The sequence below is a fragment of the Lissotriton helveticus genome, chromosome 3_2, assembly GCF_964261635.1.
Source record: "Lissotriton helveticus chromosome 3_2, aLisHel1.1, whole genome shotgun sequence".
Classification (NCBI taxonomy): domain Eukaryota; kingdom Metazoa; phylum Chordata; class Amphibia; order Caudata; family Salamandridae; genus Lissotriton; species Lissotriton helveticus.
The window spans coordinates 213,843,968-213,859,569 of record NC_136062.1 but is presented as its reverse complement, the minus strand read 5'-3'; the positions used below and the strand labels follow the sequence as shown (position 1 = coordinate 213,859,569).

General features: G+C 42.2%; 1 protein-coding gene across 1 annotated transcript in view; it reads left to right on the top strand.

Moving 5' to 3' along the window:
• LOC144826582 (cholesterol side-chain cleavage enzyme, mitochondrial-like) overlaps positions 1 to 14,247 on the top strand; it is a 204,445-nt gene extending 190,198 nt beyond the window's left edge. The window contains exons 8-9 of the mRNA XM_078685070.1: positions 11,771 to 11,962; positions 13,541 to 14,247. Of these exons, the coding sequence (XP_078541196.1) occupies positions 11,771 to 11,962; positions 13,541 to 13,654 (306 nt within the window). The 3' untranslated portion in view covers positions 13,655 to 14,247. The remainder of the gene's footprint in view (positions 1 to 11,770; positions 11,963 to 13,540) is intronic.
• Positions 14,248 to 15,602: the final 1,355 nt, after the last annotated feature.

Here is a 15,602-nt window from a genome sequence, read left to right as displayed (position 1 = left end):
GATTCGATGTTTCACTGGAATTAGACCCTAACTTGATTAATGAATCAAGTTAGGCTGTTTTAGGTCTTCTCAAACTGCTTCATTTTCAATTAGTTCACATTTGTATAGGTGAAAGCTGTCTTCCTCATAGGTGCTTCTTCATGCTTTTGCCAACTGCTGAAGTTTGAGGCTTTTAAGGCATCAGAGACCCAAGGCTGGGAAGGGAGTCTTGCTGCAATAGTTATTTCTGTTTGTGGAACCGTGCCCGAAATATGGAGACCAGGAATTCATTAAAACAGGCAATTAATGTATCCAGATCCGATTAAGGGATCCTTCTACCTCAATAAACATTATCGCTCATTGTCTCAATGATGTTCATCTTAGGTCACCAACAGTGAAAGATAGCTTTAGAGGTGGGTGTTTGACTTATAGAAGGGTCTGGTGTGAGAATTGCAAACAGCACAAGGAATTGATCTATCCATCATAATGAGGATTATGAATCAAGTTGAACCAGCCCAGCAGTGCTAAAAATGAAATCAATGATGAGGCTCAAGTAATGCGTTTGAAGATTCACAACTTGTGTGAAATCAAGATAAGCCATCAGAATAAAAAACTCATGTGAGTTTCCCTCTTGAGAATCATACCATAACTTTTTATACTTACTATACATACTCATTATTAGTTGCTATTAAGCATACAACTTTGGCCAATTTTTATTAATACTAATTTGTAGAAATAACAAAGAGCCCGATTCACAGAACTAACTTAATACAAAACCCTAAACTTACTACCATTTTGGTATTCACAGAAGGAACTTACTCATTTTGGTATTCACAGAAGGCACTTACTCATTTCGGTATTCACAGAAGTTAGGAGTCCTAACTTTAGGACTCCTAAATGCCTTCTGTGCATACTGAAAGTTTTAAAGTTAGGATTTTTTTCAGTTTAGGAGTAGTAAAGTTAGGAGCCCTAACTTTAGGATTCCTAAATGCCTTCTGTGAATACCGAAAGTCTTAAAGTTAGGATTTTTCTCAGTTTAGGAGTAGTAAAGTTAGGACTCCTAAATGCCTTCTGTGAATACAGAAAGTCTTAAAGTTAGAATTTTTCTCAGTTTAAGAGTAGTAAAGTTATGACTCCTAAACTGAGTTCTAAAGTTAGGAGTCCTAACTTTACTACTCATTGTGTTCTTCCAGGGAGGAAGGTAGCTATTCATTTTAGTGCTGGTCCTTGTATTCCTGCTGTGTGTAGTCTGACAATGAGTGTGTTGTGAGAGATGGCGTCAAAAGTGGCAGAGAGGTCGAGGAGGATAACAGTGGCAGTCTGTCCATAGTCTAGGATGGTGGATATGTCATCTGTGGCAGCACTGTATTGGGCTGAATTGGTGCTGTGGTTGTCTTGAAATCTTGATTATGAGTTTCCAGGAATTTGTGGCACTCTAGGTGGTCAGTTTGTTGATGGTTTTTTCAATTACTTCTGGCTGGGAAGGGGAGCAGCAAGTTGCTTCGGTAATTGCTGAGTACTTTGGGTCCCAGAGTTTTATTTTAGGAGGGTCGTGACTTTGGCGTGTTTCTAGCTATCTGGGAAAGTAGCTGTCCTTCCCAAGTTGTAGATATGATAGGGGTTGGGGTGTGTGGGAGCCCCTGAGTGGACTGTCTTCATTATTATTGCAATTTCCTCGATGGATAGCGGGTTTCATGCTGCCAGTTAATAGCCTTTGGTTCATGAGATTAGCAGGCTAGGAGGTATGATGGGGTGGCAGGGGTTAGAAGTTGTTATAAATCTTAGTGGTTTTTCATTCAAGAAGTCAGAGAGGTTGTTGCAGAGTTCTTGTGTAGGGGTGATGGTCTGGGTTGAGACTGTTGGGCTGGCAAAGTTTCTTGTCGTTGTTGGAGATAGATATGATTCTCAGGGTCAGGACCTTTTTCTTGGTCTCTTTTACTGATGGTGACAGTTTCTAAGCGCCATTTTGCATATTTATAGAACCACTATGGAATGCAATGAAGATGTATTTAAGCAGCCTACAAAAGCATAGACAATTGGTTGTGGTCCTGATCTCTTAGCCTTTCGTCAAAGGGTTCAGTGCCTTTATAATAAGTAGAGAAAAAGTGAAACTGCCATGAGGGGCCCTTGTGAAATGTAGAAACACCAGTAGATCAGGTTTTTGCATTTAGTGAACATGAGATTACAACAAAGTACGGCCTGGAAAAAACACCTTTTATTGACAGGGAACCAATGATGATTCTTTAAAAGTGTGTTATCTTTGGTACATTCCAAAAGACATAAAGCACCCGCATTTTGAATGGGTTCCGTTCTGGGACTAAGATATTGGTGAAGACCTAAATAAATGAAATTAAAAAAGTCCTAATGAAGGCTCACTGGTGCATGGACCACTGTTTTTTTTTGGGGATGCTGGAAGAAAGTGTAGAATGTTTTTCAGAATATACAGGCTAACATTGACAGCTTAGTAATGTGTGTGTTGAGCGAGAGATAGGTGTCATGTGCAGTTTATATTATGCTTCCACTATTCAGGAACTGTGAAGTTGCCAAAAATTCACCATGTTCGACTGTCAGAATGTTCTCCCTGGCACTCAAGCCCACGAGAGCACTGTCACCACTCAAGAGCCACTTACCTTCTACTATTGAAGACACATACAATTTTCTTCCCTGTTAGTGGTGCAGGTTCAGTACCTCTGAAAATGGGAAATTACATGTACTGCACATGCTGTAAATGGTGAGTGAGTGGTGTTCATTGTGTTTCCCCGCTGCTACTTAGGGCAATGGGCAGCCTGACTCACAGTTAAGAAAACACTCATCCATCAGCCAATTCCTGGCGTCCTGTCCATCTTCGGTTCTTCTGACCGTGCAGAACTGGCATCCCTTCCCAGATGTAAAATTGGGAAATTTTGCCCATCTTCAAGAAGGGCAACTTTAAGCTTGAAGAAATTTTGCCCATCCCTAATTACCTCTCATTTGAAGTCTGTGCTCCTATCATAAATCCTAGGAGGATAAAAGGTTCAGTTAAAACTTACCCAACTGAGCGGTTTTATTGGCTAACAGATGAAGGCTGTTCTGGTTGAGAAATCTGTAGAATTGTTAACGTGGCTTAAGAATAAGGGGCCTCATTTATGAGGTTGTGCGTCACTTTTACGCTGCTGGTGCGTCACTTTTTGTGACGCACCAGTGGCGTAAAATATGCGCCTCGTTGCGCCATATTTACAAAGTGACGCATCTGGGTAGATGCATCACTTTGTAAACCCCTGCGCCACATTATACCAGCGCCAGGTATAATGTATGCAAGGGGGCGTATTGACGCAAGAAAGGGTCGTAGAAGTGATGCAGTGAAATCTATGAGATTTCACTGTGGCACTTCTAGGACACAAATGCGTTAATTTCTTACGCCTGCCTCACAGCAGGCGTAAGACTGACGCAGGCCCTTTCACATGGTGCTTGCCCCATGTGAAAGGATACATTGCTGGAGTTGCGTCACTTTTGTGACACACTCCAGCAATGCGTCACTTTTGCGCCATATAGATACGTCAGAAATACTGACGTATCTGTAACTCCTTGCGCAATGATGCGTCATATTGTAAATATGACGCATCATTGGTGTCGCAAGGAGGGCGCAGTGAAAAGTGACGCATCGCTGTTTTCACACATCGATGCGTCCATTTTCATAAATGAGGGCCAAGGAATTTTGAAGACATTTTGAAGAACAGCTGTTCACTGTTCCCTGTCCTGAGTATCATTGTCGTCTGAGCACAACCTCCATATTCCCCCCCCACTCCCATCCACTTCCTAATGGATAAAAATCAATGTAGATCATGCACACAGTATATGTTCAAAAAGGTGACCACATAGAACAGCCAGTCCACTCTGGAACAGAGTTGTCCTAAAAGGGCAAGGAGGAGATTAGGACATTCCAAATCTTAAGATTTCGGAACTGGATAAAAATACTAAAAGGATGAGAACTTCCAAATAATAGAGAAAGAGGAAACAGAAGTCAGTGAAAACTCTGGGAAGTGTGATTCATTCAACTGTTGGAGAGACTATGCAATCTATGTAATGTTAGGTTAAGCTGTCACTGCGACAAAATACACATGAAACTGGTCTTCTTTCGCCAGAAGAAAAAAGAATGCAAGTAAAATCTGTTAGACCTAACAGCCTTTGGGTGGCCTTCACCGAATTTTTGCCTACCTTACTCCATTTTACTGTCCTCGATTTTGCTGGCTTTAGGACTCTGTGCACTTTACCACTGCTATCGAGTGCAAAAGTGCTTGTGCTCTCTCCCCTAAACATGGTAAACGTGGTTCATCCACAACTGGCATATTTAATTTACTTATAAGTCCCTAGTAAAGTACACTACGTGTTCTCAGATCCTGTAAATTAAATGATACTAGTTGGCCTGTAGCACTGATTTTGCCACCCATATAAATAGACCCTTGACAATGTCTCAGGCTTGCCACAGACAGAGCCGGTGTGTGCAGTTTTATACTGCCATATCAACCTGACACGATAATTCTCTTTTCAGGCCCAAATGTTCCCTTTTTATGCATTCAAGTCACCCCTAAGGAAGGGCCTGTACAGCCCACTGGGCAGAGTGCAATGTATTTAAAAGGCAGGACATGTACTTTATAAATATCTTGATGGTGAAAAACTCCCAATTTCGTTTTTCACTACTCCAAGGCCTATATCTCTCATAGGCATGACCGGACTGGGAATACCAACCAGCCTGGCAATTCAGCTGGATAGGCGGGGGGATGCTAGTGAGAAGCACTGCTGCCACTTTAGCACTTCTGCCACTTTTGTTACAGGGGTGCGATATTGCAGCACCGCTGCAAAACCGCCCCCTACCGCTCGAAAACTGGCCCCCATCCTTCTGGCCCACCGAGAAAATGCCCGGTGTCCGCTATGGCCATTCCAGCCTTGCCCAAAGCATAACATTGGGATTACCTTATTAAATCTTTTAAGTGTAATTCCCAATTATGAATAGATAGACTTTTCAAGTTTGGTGTCATTGGACTCATAATTTAAAATCAAAACTTAAGGTGAAGTTGGATTTTAAATTACAGTTTAGCAAATGCCACTTTTAGAAAGTTCTTCAACTAGAAAGGGGCTGGCTGTCAATCAGCAAGGCTAGGCCTATTAACAATCTCACAACAACATACGTGCCAATACTGATAACAGTTTCTCATCATTCTGCATGATCACACAACGCTTGATATGACCATAAATTTTTATGTTCTTTGGTTTACTCATATCATTTTAGCTGAAAGGACTTTTAGAAAGTTGGCATGTACTTACTTTAGCCATTTGGTGCCTGCTGCGTTTCTTTGTTCAATCCTGTCTGCTTGACAGCTGGGCTTTGCATATTCCCTCGAGACAGCTACACACAGAGGGCTCTTGCGTGTGACTGCTGGATCTTCCTGGTAGGTTGGGAGGGAGGAGCTGGGCACAGACTCACGCTTATACTTGAATAGGATGGGCCCTATCTACACACAAATGGCTGCATAACCCCCTGTAGTGAGTTTCAATCCAGGGCAGGAAGAGTGGACCTCTGTGCACTTTGAAGCTTACTTTAAATTCTCCCCCATTCAAAGTCACAACTGGGTATAAATACCGGCCCGCTGACACCATAACTTCAGAACACTTCTGGACCTGTGGCTACTCTGCCAGGAAGAAGAGCTACTATGCTGCTGAAAGGACTGTTGGACTGCTACTTTGCTGGCTTTCTGCCTTGCTATGCTCTTGCTTTTATGTGCTACCCTGCTGCCTACTGTTCTCCTGACTGAGTGAGAAGGGATGCACCTGCATCACTTGAACCCAGAGTAACTCCAAGGACTTGCTGACTTGCCTCCTGATTTCTAAGTCTCAGGGGCACAAAATACTTACAGCCCTTCTGTGCCAACCCTTGGACTCTACTGCTTGTGAGTCTGTTCTGCCAAGCGGTGCCACCTCAGTCCTGGACCTTTGAAAGTAGACCTAGGGGTTTTCTCCAGTGGTACTGATGCATCACCTACTGCAAGGGCAGAATTGATGCATCGCCACTGTTGCAGGAACCAGAACTGCCACGCAGAACGAATGTATCACTGTGGATAAATGCGGGGCATCACCACAACTGCGTGAGGATCACCGACACATCACTTGGCTGCGTCCCACATCTTTGTCAACGCAAACCCAGTAGCAAGGCATTTTTATTCAGCCGGCCTAGGTGGGTCCCTGTATCCAGCCTACGCTCCATCGCGAATGGCTTTAATTCTTGACTTTGTGCCAGTCTGACGTGACTAATTAACTCTTTAGCAGCTTCTTGCTTCTAAGCACTATTTTTCCATTTAATCTGTAAAAATTTAAATTTCATCTTCTACTCATTTGATTTTTGTCATTTTGGTCTTGTTTTATTTGTGCAATTATTGTTTGTGTTTCTAAACTGGTGTGCACTCTTCTTTGGGTGTTTTCACTGATTTACTGTTCAAGTGTTGCACAAATATTTTACACATTGCTTCTTTAGTTGAGCATGACTGCTCTGTGCCAATCTGTCAAAGAACAGGAACATTTAGAGTATGTTTGACTTACCCTGACTGGGATTGTGGTTCCTGCTTGGGCAGGGTGCATACCTCTGCCAACCAGAAACCCAATTTTTTAACAAAATCTAATTGTCACTAAATGTGAATAGCCAGCAGTCAATCTTTTTATAACAGTACTGTTGAGGCATTTTATTAGTTTAAGGAATTGATCCTGATGTATCATTTTAAAGCTTATTTTTCACAATCTAAGCTTAACATGCCACATCGCAAGGTGAGCCCCAGTGGGTACGGCCCTTAGGGAATAACACTGGTTACTGGTGCAGAATAGGGTGACTTTTAAGGCATTGTGTTTCTGCCATAGAATCCTGAACGAGAAAGGATCCAGCTATCTTTGGCCTCTACTCACCCCCTACAGACCTATTCAGAATCTCAGGTCTGCAGGCACTGCTAATTTAACAGTTCAGAGAATTCAAAAGGCACGCTTTTTAGCAACTAAAGCCTGGTCCAACTACCGCTTAATCTTAGGATACAGCCCTCAGAATTGATATTCTGCAAGCAACATAAAACTTGGTTTTTCAGGACATCCTTCGTAAACTGGTGCTGAGAACTGTGAGAGCTGTTTCTTTTATTAGGGGCATCACTCTACAAAGAGAATTACTGGCGCGGGGACACCCCATTGTAGTAACCAGGTGCTTTATAAAATATTAATCTAATCTAATCTAACCTTCAGGTCTGAAGTTGAATGCATGATGATATCTAATGCCAGATATACGATCATTTTTGCATGCACAAACAGGTTTGCGAACTCGTTTGCGCATTCAAAAACAGCATGGGGAATGTACAAAACCCTATTTTGCGACTCGCAATTTTTTGCGACTCACAACATAGGGTTTTGCGACTCGCTCTTAGGAAGGGGCATTCCCTTCCTAATAGCGGGCGCAACCCTATCTAAGAATGTTTTACGTCTGCAATTGCGGGTGCAAAACACTCACAAATTACCACCCACTTCAAGAGGGTGGTAATGGAGGCGCAAAAGAGGACCCCTTCTCCTTTGCCAATCCAGGGGAAAATATTTTTTAAGGGCAGGCAGTGGTCCCAGGGACCACTACCCGGACCACTACCTGCCCTTAAAAGATGAAACAAAAATGTTTATTTTCTTTCTTTTTTAAATGCATCCCGTTTCCTATAAGGTTAACGGCCTGCATAAAAAACTGCTTTATTTATCCCAGACGTGGTGGTCTGCTGAGCCCAGCAGGCCACCATACCTGGGAGGGCCTACAATTCCCAATGGGGTCACAATTTGCCAGAGGCTCATTAATATTCATGGGCCTCTTTATTTGCGACTCCATTGGGAATAGCTAACTGTGTGAAAAACACTGTTGTACATTGGAAATAGTGCCCCACAAATTTCGAGTCACAAAAAATGTGCAATTTGTGAGGCGGTATTTCCACGGTCGTGCATCTGGCCCTAACACTTTTATCCTCTCTTGAGCCAAGCAGTGGTGGAATCTACAGGATCAATACTAAAAAACATTTTTAAATATACTCATGAATGTGCCCGAGGTTTCCAATCGATGTGACAATAATTTTAAGATACATGCAAAGTAAAATAGCTGTTAAGATAGCTGAAAGGTTTAATGAAGCTGCTGAAAAGAACAGTGTACAAAGAGGATGCCATGTAGGGATAAACCTAATACTCTGTAACAGTCACATAACAGAAATGTGGAATTTAGGGGGTGTTGCCACTGCTTTGTTTTCGTCTTCTAGGTGGTACAGTGCATTTATGCCTACTGACCATATTCAGGCGGGATACTCTTGATTTTGTAAGCCAAAAATTGAATTATTTTAGCACTCTCCCGCCTGAAATTGCTCTGCTTTAATGAAAGTCTACGCAGAAAATACAATCCTTTTTTTTCTTCAAAATTTCCGTCTTTATTTCAAAATTCTGACACATATGACAATAGAACTTTTCCACCATGGAGCACAAAGGAAAAGAGCGACTCTCTACGGGTTTAGTGAGTGACAGTAGAATCTTGATTCTATTAAAGGCTAGATGGCTAATATTATCCATCACTCTTTATTGCGTACTACCTAGCACCTCTCCTGCCCAAACTTCTCCTTCTTTGAATGCTCCAAAAACTTAAATCCCCTCCCTTCATCGGCACTCCATCTTCTATGCTCCTCTGACCAGATTCTGTTCTCCTTTGCCTTCATCCTTCAGACACTCCTACTGTCCTTCCACCAAGATTCAAGAAGACTAAACAAATAATACAAACTAAATAATCTTTCTTACACTATTTTCTTGATCCATTTTTTCCACTTATTTAATTTTTACTACCTAGTACAGGACAGGAGAGGAGGGTGGGATAAATCTAGAATTAGGGCTTAAGCATTGGTATGATGCAAGAGGGTTAGAGCTGATTTCTTAATGAGCCTCCGTCCTGCAGGTCATGTGAAGTTATTCTAAATAAATGACTTGCCTCCAGGGGTGGATCTTTTCAGTGGTGATGAGTACCGATGGCCAGGTTAAACTTACAAGGCCATGGAATCGGGATTGTGAACCTGTTCCTGATTGTCCTTGAACTTGGAATCCTCAATGCGAGTGGCTACTTTGCACCAAGATGGTGAAGACACTAAGGGGCCTATTTATAAGATTTTGTCATAAGGCAGCGCAGAAAAGTTGACCCTTCAGAACCCTTTAGGTGTGACTGAGTGGCAATATTATCATATTTTTGATTTTGGTCAGGAATGTCTTGAAATTAATTTGAAAGAAGACATTTTAAATGACGTGTTAGAAATGGGGGTCTCTAGTTGGCAATGGCTGGCCTCTGTCCAAGTAGGGACATTTCTTACTAAGTCAGAGTAAGGGGGCTACACCATTTTATAACCCCTGCTCAACCCCGTGGTAACGTAGCACGAGCAGCTAGGCTTATCTCAGAGGCAGTGTGTAAAGAATTTATGATCATACACAGTAACACGGTGAAGGACACTACAAAGGGACACCAAACAAGTAGTTATAAAAAATAAGTATCTTTATATATATAGACTTAACACAAGACCAATAACAGTAAATACTGAAAAAGAGGGGTACTCTTGAAAAGCTAGAAAAAGAGTTCAAAGTGTTCAACTAGGGGTGCAGTTCAAAGCAGGGGTCTCTACGACCCTTTTACTTACAAAGTACCTGGATTTCGTAGCAAAATAAGCAAAATGTCGCAAACGAGCTGTAGGGATGATTTTCCCCACGCTAGGCCGGCGATGCGTTGAATCCTTGCCGCAAGGGAGGATGATGCGCCGGTCTGCAGGTGCGTGCAGGACAAAGAGACAGACTTCTTCACGTTGATCCTGTTGCGTGTGCGATCTTCTTGCGATGGAAGAAAATGGCGCCCCGCGAGGGAGCGATGATCCTTGTGCGATGCGAGGAAAATGGCGGACGCATGGCGCCCGCTCTGCAATGTCGTGATGAGATGATCTCGATGCGATGATCCGGGGTTAGCGAGCTTTCGAAAAGCCCGCAAACGTGCGATGCGATGATCTCTGGGGTTAGCGAGCACTTTGTGGCCTGCAAGCATGAGATGCGATGATCTTTCGTTTGCGAGTGCTCTGCGGCAGCAGGGCGAGGGTTTTTCTTACGCTCTTCAGCTGCGGTGACTCGCAATTGGGCGTTAGTGATGATTTCAGCAGTCTTTTCTCTGCACTAGAACTATAGGCCCTGGAACTCACAGGAGCCTCACCTGCAGATAGAAATCCTCCTGGGAGGAATCAGGAGAATAGTGGGGGAGTCAGATGTGCCTGTGACTCTAGCAGGAGGCTAGCTCTCTTCTAGCCCTTGGGTGATTGTTTAGCAAAATAAAAGTCTCTCAAAAGTCCTTTTCCCTCTTCTTCCAAGTCCAAGGGGAACTACTGCAGGCCAATCCAAGAAACAGCACACAAGCACAAGGACAGTCCTCTTTTGCAGATTCCTTCAGTAACACGGACAGAGGTTCTTCTTGGCATCCAGGAGCAATACAAAAAACCAGGGGTTTGGGCACAGATATTTATACCCCAAAAGTCTTTGTTCTCAAAAGTCTCTAGTCACTGAACCCAGCCAGAACCAGTTCTGCTCAGGCCTGGAGCACATCGTTTACCAGGCTGTATCCTTCCTTTCAGAAAGAGGGGGTCTGCCATGAGACACACAGTAGGAGGTGGAGCCAGCATTCACCTTGCCAGGCACAGCCCTATTCAGGTCAAGGAGCTTCCCCTCCCCAGTACTCAATGCAGATCTCTCTATTCAACCCAGGTCTGACCCAGCCTGCCTTGCCCCTCTAAACCCAGACAGCCAATACACATAACAGCAGAGCAAACTGGAAGGCTTAGGCAAGAAAATACCTACTTTCTAAAAGTGGCATTTTCAAAGACAGAATGTTAAAACCAACTTCACTAAAAGATGTATTTTATCATTCTGAGTTCAGGCATACTAAACTCGAATTTCTACCATGTTCCCTGAGTCAGATAGGACTATAAGATGTAATAGCCAGTCTGCCCAATCTAGCCTATGGAGATCAGGTAGCCTTGCAGCAGTGACACACAAAATGAAGGGTAATTCACTACCAGAACATGCTGGACATATCAAGCCATGTCCTACCTTACACACACAATGCACCTACCATAGGGGTGACTGACATGATGCTAAGGGAATGTCCAGGGGCTGGGAAGTGTGGGCACTTCACAGCCAAGATGGCAGCTCTGGACTGCACGCAGACACTGCAGAGGCAGGTCTGAGGAACACTTTACAAGCTGCTTCTGTGGGTGGCGCAAACCAGCGCTGCAGGCCCACCAGCAGCATTTGGGTTACCAGCCCTAGGCACACACAGGCCACACTACTAGGGAGTAACTAGTAAACCAAATAAGCCAATCAGGGATATACCAATTCACAGTCATATTTATACGGGAAGCATTTGTGCTGTGGCACTGTATGGCAGTGGCACAGCGCCCAGAGCATCTAATACCAGCAAAAACAGAGGCGACAACAGCGAAAAATGGCAGGGAGACCCACGCCAATGGTGCCAGGTCTAACAACTTGCATGAAAACAGAACATTTGCTCAATGCATTTAAATTTACTTTAGCACTGGATGATGTCTGCCTATCTAAGCGCAAAAGGACAGTTTTAACTATTATAGTATGAGTTCAACCAATTGCTCTCTACCATATGCCTAGAGAATCTTTAGGTTTAATTCCTTAAGTTTAAGGATTTATACTTCAACATTTTGTTTATTCATTCTTCTTTCTGCAGACACTGGTGCAGGTTGGACTTTACGCAATGGGACGCGACTCCACTGTCTTTGTCAAGTCTGAGAAATACAACCCAGAGCGATGGCTGGAGAGGGATGGCAACCACTTTCGAGGGCTTGGCTTTGGTTTCGGACCCCGGCAGTGTCTTGGGCGTCGTATAGCAGAAATGGAGATGCATCTATTTCTTATTCATGTAAGCATTGCCCATGTAATTTTCAATGGATAATGTCTCTTACTATTTAAAAATGTATAGCACTGATTGCACATCCTAGAGATTTTAGTAATTCTGTGGACACACTGTCACTTTGTCAAAGTGCTGCAAGCACTGAAATAAAATCTTAATTTGTAAAACGCACTACTACCCGAAGGTCTCTAGGTGCTAGTGCTCTAAAAAGGAGGAAAATAGGAGAAGAAGAGAAGGCTGAGAAAGGGTAGGAGAGCTATGATATGGAAGTGTTTCTTATTAAAAAGACAAGTTTTAGGGTTTTACGGAATGAGAGTAGCTCTGACTTTTTCTTAAGATCTGGTGCCATAGAATTCCATAGCGTGGCTGTGCCTACTAAAAAACTTCTGCCACCCTAGGTGGCTGGTTTAGCTTTGGGAACCACAAGATTAAATACCAATGAAGACCGCAAATGTCTGTTGGGGACATACCATTGGAATCTATTTATACGGTATCACGGTCCAGAGCTATGCAACGCCTTAAAGACTATGCATAGGTATTTAAATCCAATCCTTTTTTTTACGAGAAGCCAGTGCAGCACAGGCAAGGCATGAGATACTGACTGATGTTTTGGGATGGTCAGCAACAGCCGAGCAGCAGCATTTTGGAGAACCTGCAGTTTGTTTAAACCAGGATACCAAAATTGACATTATACAACACTAATAATATAATTAGCTCTCAATGCATTTCATTGAACGTAAGTAGCTCTCAGTACAGAAAAGGTTGGAGACCCCTGCTTTAAACCTGAGCTCAGCAAGTTACACAAGTGCTTGTTTTGTTGGGTACTAGAGTTGTAAACTTCACTGCATGAGCTGTAGGGTAATTTTCAGCCACAAAAGACAGTTTATCATGCTATTATGCCTCATAGCACTCAAATGGCTTGCTGAACAAAGGACAATCCTTAAAGTACAAGCCCCGGTCTGCGGGCTTCTGATGGGGATGGATTCGAAAGCTCATGCTGATCCCTTTAATTTTTTCATGATAAAGCATGTTATGTTTGAAGTGTGGGTCCATATTTGGCATTGATATACCTAAAGTCTGTGTCCCATTCATTTATGGATTATCTTGTATTCCTTTAACTGAGTATTAATTATTAAATTATGAGGACTAAAAATGAAAAAAACTGAATACATTTTTAACAGTAGGGCCACCCCTCTATAATATATAACACTGTACCTCCCATTAGTAAGCACAACATGAGTGCAGTGTAATCTCAAAAACATGTTTGTCTATTATTACTTTACAACAGCATCTTCTATTGTGTCTTTTAATGCCTTTTACACTTATCTGCCATGCTGTCATATTTCTATACTATTTTTCTAGCCATCGAAGAGCAGCAAAGGCAAGTTTTCAAATTATAAGCACTACTTTCTATATAATCAATGATGGGGGCCATCCATTAAAGATGACACTGAAAACTGGCAGTACATAATATCAAAGGGAGAAATTTAGTTAGGAATTAATAGCCAGGTCTAGTCAATGAAAGAGAATCATTGCACATGAACAGTCCTTCATCTAGCATCACTTCTCTTTTTTTCTGTTCCACAGCTGTTGGAGAACTTCAGGATAGAAGTCAAAAGAGAAGCTGAAGTGAGAACAACCTTCGATCTGATCTTGGTCCCTTCAAAACCGATCCATCTAACTTTACTGCCTCTTAATTGATTTCCCTATCTACATGTCCAACCGCCTCCTCCCTGTGGCATCCTGGTCTGCGTTCGGCTCCACTACAGAGAGACCCCTTGTAGTGTAGTTCCTGTATTCCCAATAGGCTCTGCGCATTGGAATAATATATCCTGTATTTTAGACGTAGGACGGAGGTCGATTAGGTCTCTACCGAATATATTAAACTTAATTGTGAGTGCCAGCTAGCTCAGAGGTCACTCGAAACTTTCTCGAATTCACAAGAAGGGATTCGTTTCTGACAACCGCATAAACATGACAACTTTGTTTCCCAAGAATAAGAAATCAATCTCTAGAGTCGCAGAAACAATAGATAGCTATTTTACTCAGTGCATGCCTCGTTTCACCAGAGGTGCTGAGAAATAGAGAGACGTGCGTTTTCAATAAAAAGTATTTATTGAACAGTCTTCTTTCTGAAGCATAAGAAATGTACTGCTACAATCGTAATACCGGTTATAAAATACAATGCGTACAGCACGAATAGTATTATAAAATAATACTGTAAAAGCATGATATGGTTTCTAAGCCATAAAATACCTAAAATACCTAACATACATACAGTGCTAAATAATGACTAAAAGTACTCAACTGGTGCCTCTAAAATATGCCTACCCGGTGTGCCTAACCTAAGTCTAGTACAAGGGAAGAAGTAAGTGAGGTGTAGCTTAAGTTTAGTATTCTTTGCCAAGAATCTATTCCAAGAATTCTCTAAGGGTCTAATCAGCTCCGTACCTTGGTTTTAGAATGAAGGAGGTCTTGTATCTCTCTCTCAGGACTCGATTTCCCAGCAACCCGCAAGGGTAGCCTGGAAACACTGGAGCTGGATTTCCCGGCAGGAGAAAAGACAGCGTCTCTCAGTGCGTCAGCTGGAGGGTCGGCTTCTTTCGGTACTTGCTGCTGCAAGTAGATAGTCAAACTGCTCCAAACCACCCTGTGTTTGTCTGGGCAAATGTAATCATATTTATACCTTGAAGGTGCCAAGTTTGACGTATGATTCAACATAATAATGTCATCAAAGACTCAGTTCTTTGAAACCTCCATGATTTCCTAGATAAATTAGTATTCAGGCAAGGGGAAGTACCTAGCTTTTGAAGGCGGGTTTTTCTAAGAAATCGTTGTTGATTCTCGGAACTTAGTGGAAGTAGCCATGCCGTATTTGGGCTGCATAGGCTCAGTCTAAATATGGTAATGATTTCTATGCCTATATAAGGATCGGGTAATGTATACCTATATATGGGCATGAATCGGGAAAATTACACTAGGGTCCTAGATTCCTACACAACACCCACTCCACGATATTAAGTTCAATAAAACTAAATGTATAAGCACTGTACATATCTAAGGCAAGTGTTTACAATCCCACCCAAAATACAAATTGCATTTGAAAGCTTTGATCACATGAAATGAGTATAAACTGTATGAAAAAATAGGTCTCAACCGATATGAAGCATAGTATGAGAGCATACATTCTATCATTTATGAAACACGAAATTACATTCATGAAATGTCTCTTTAAGGTACAAGAAAAATAAATTGGAGACTATCCCATAGCATAATATTTAAACTGTTTAGTTTTTTAGGACAAGGCCAAATATTGTCAATAGGAAGTTTTCAAAAGAAATCTTGTTCTCTAAGAATAGTTCTACTTTAAGCAGATTACTCTGTGCCTACAAGTTCTATTTTGGAAAAAGTTCAAATTTGTTAGACGGTTTTGTTTTGAAAAAACGAAGGCCAAATTTTAGAGTTCAGGGAACAATGTGTGAATTAGTCAAAAGTTATTCTCGGTGTCAGGAGAAAACATCAGATCGTCTAGGCTGGCAAAGAAACCGTCTACCATAGTAGGCGAAAGTGGAACCACTTCAGTTAGCACGTCAAATGTGCATAGATGAGGATCATCGCCGTCAGCGTTTGATGCATTAGCAATGTCCGC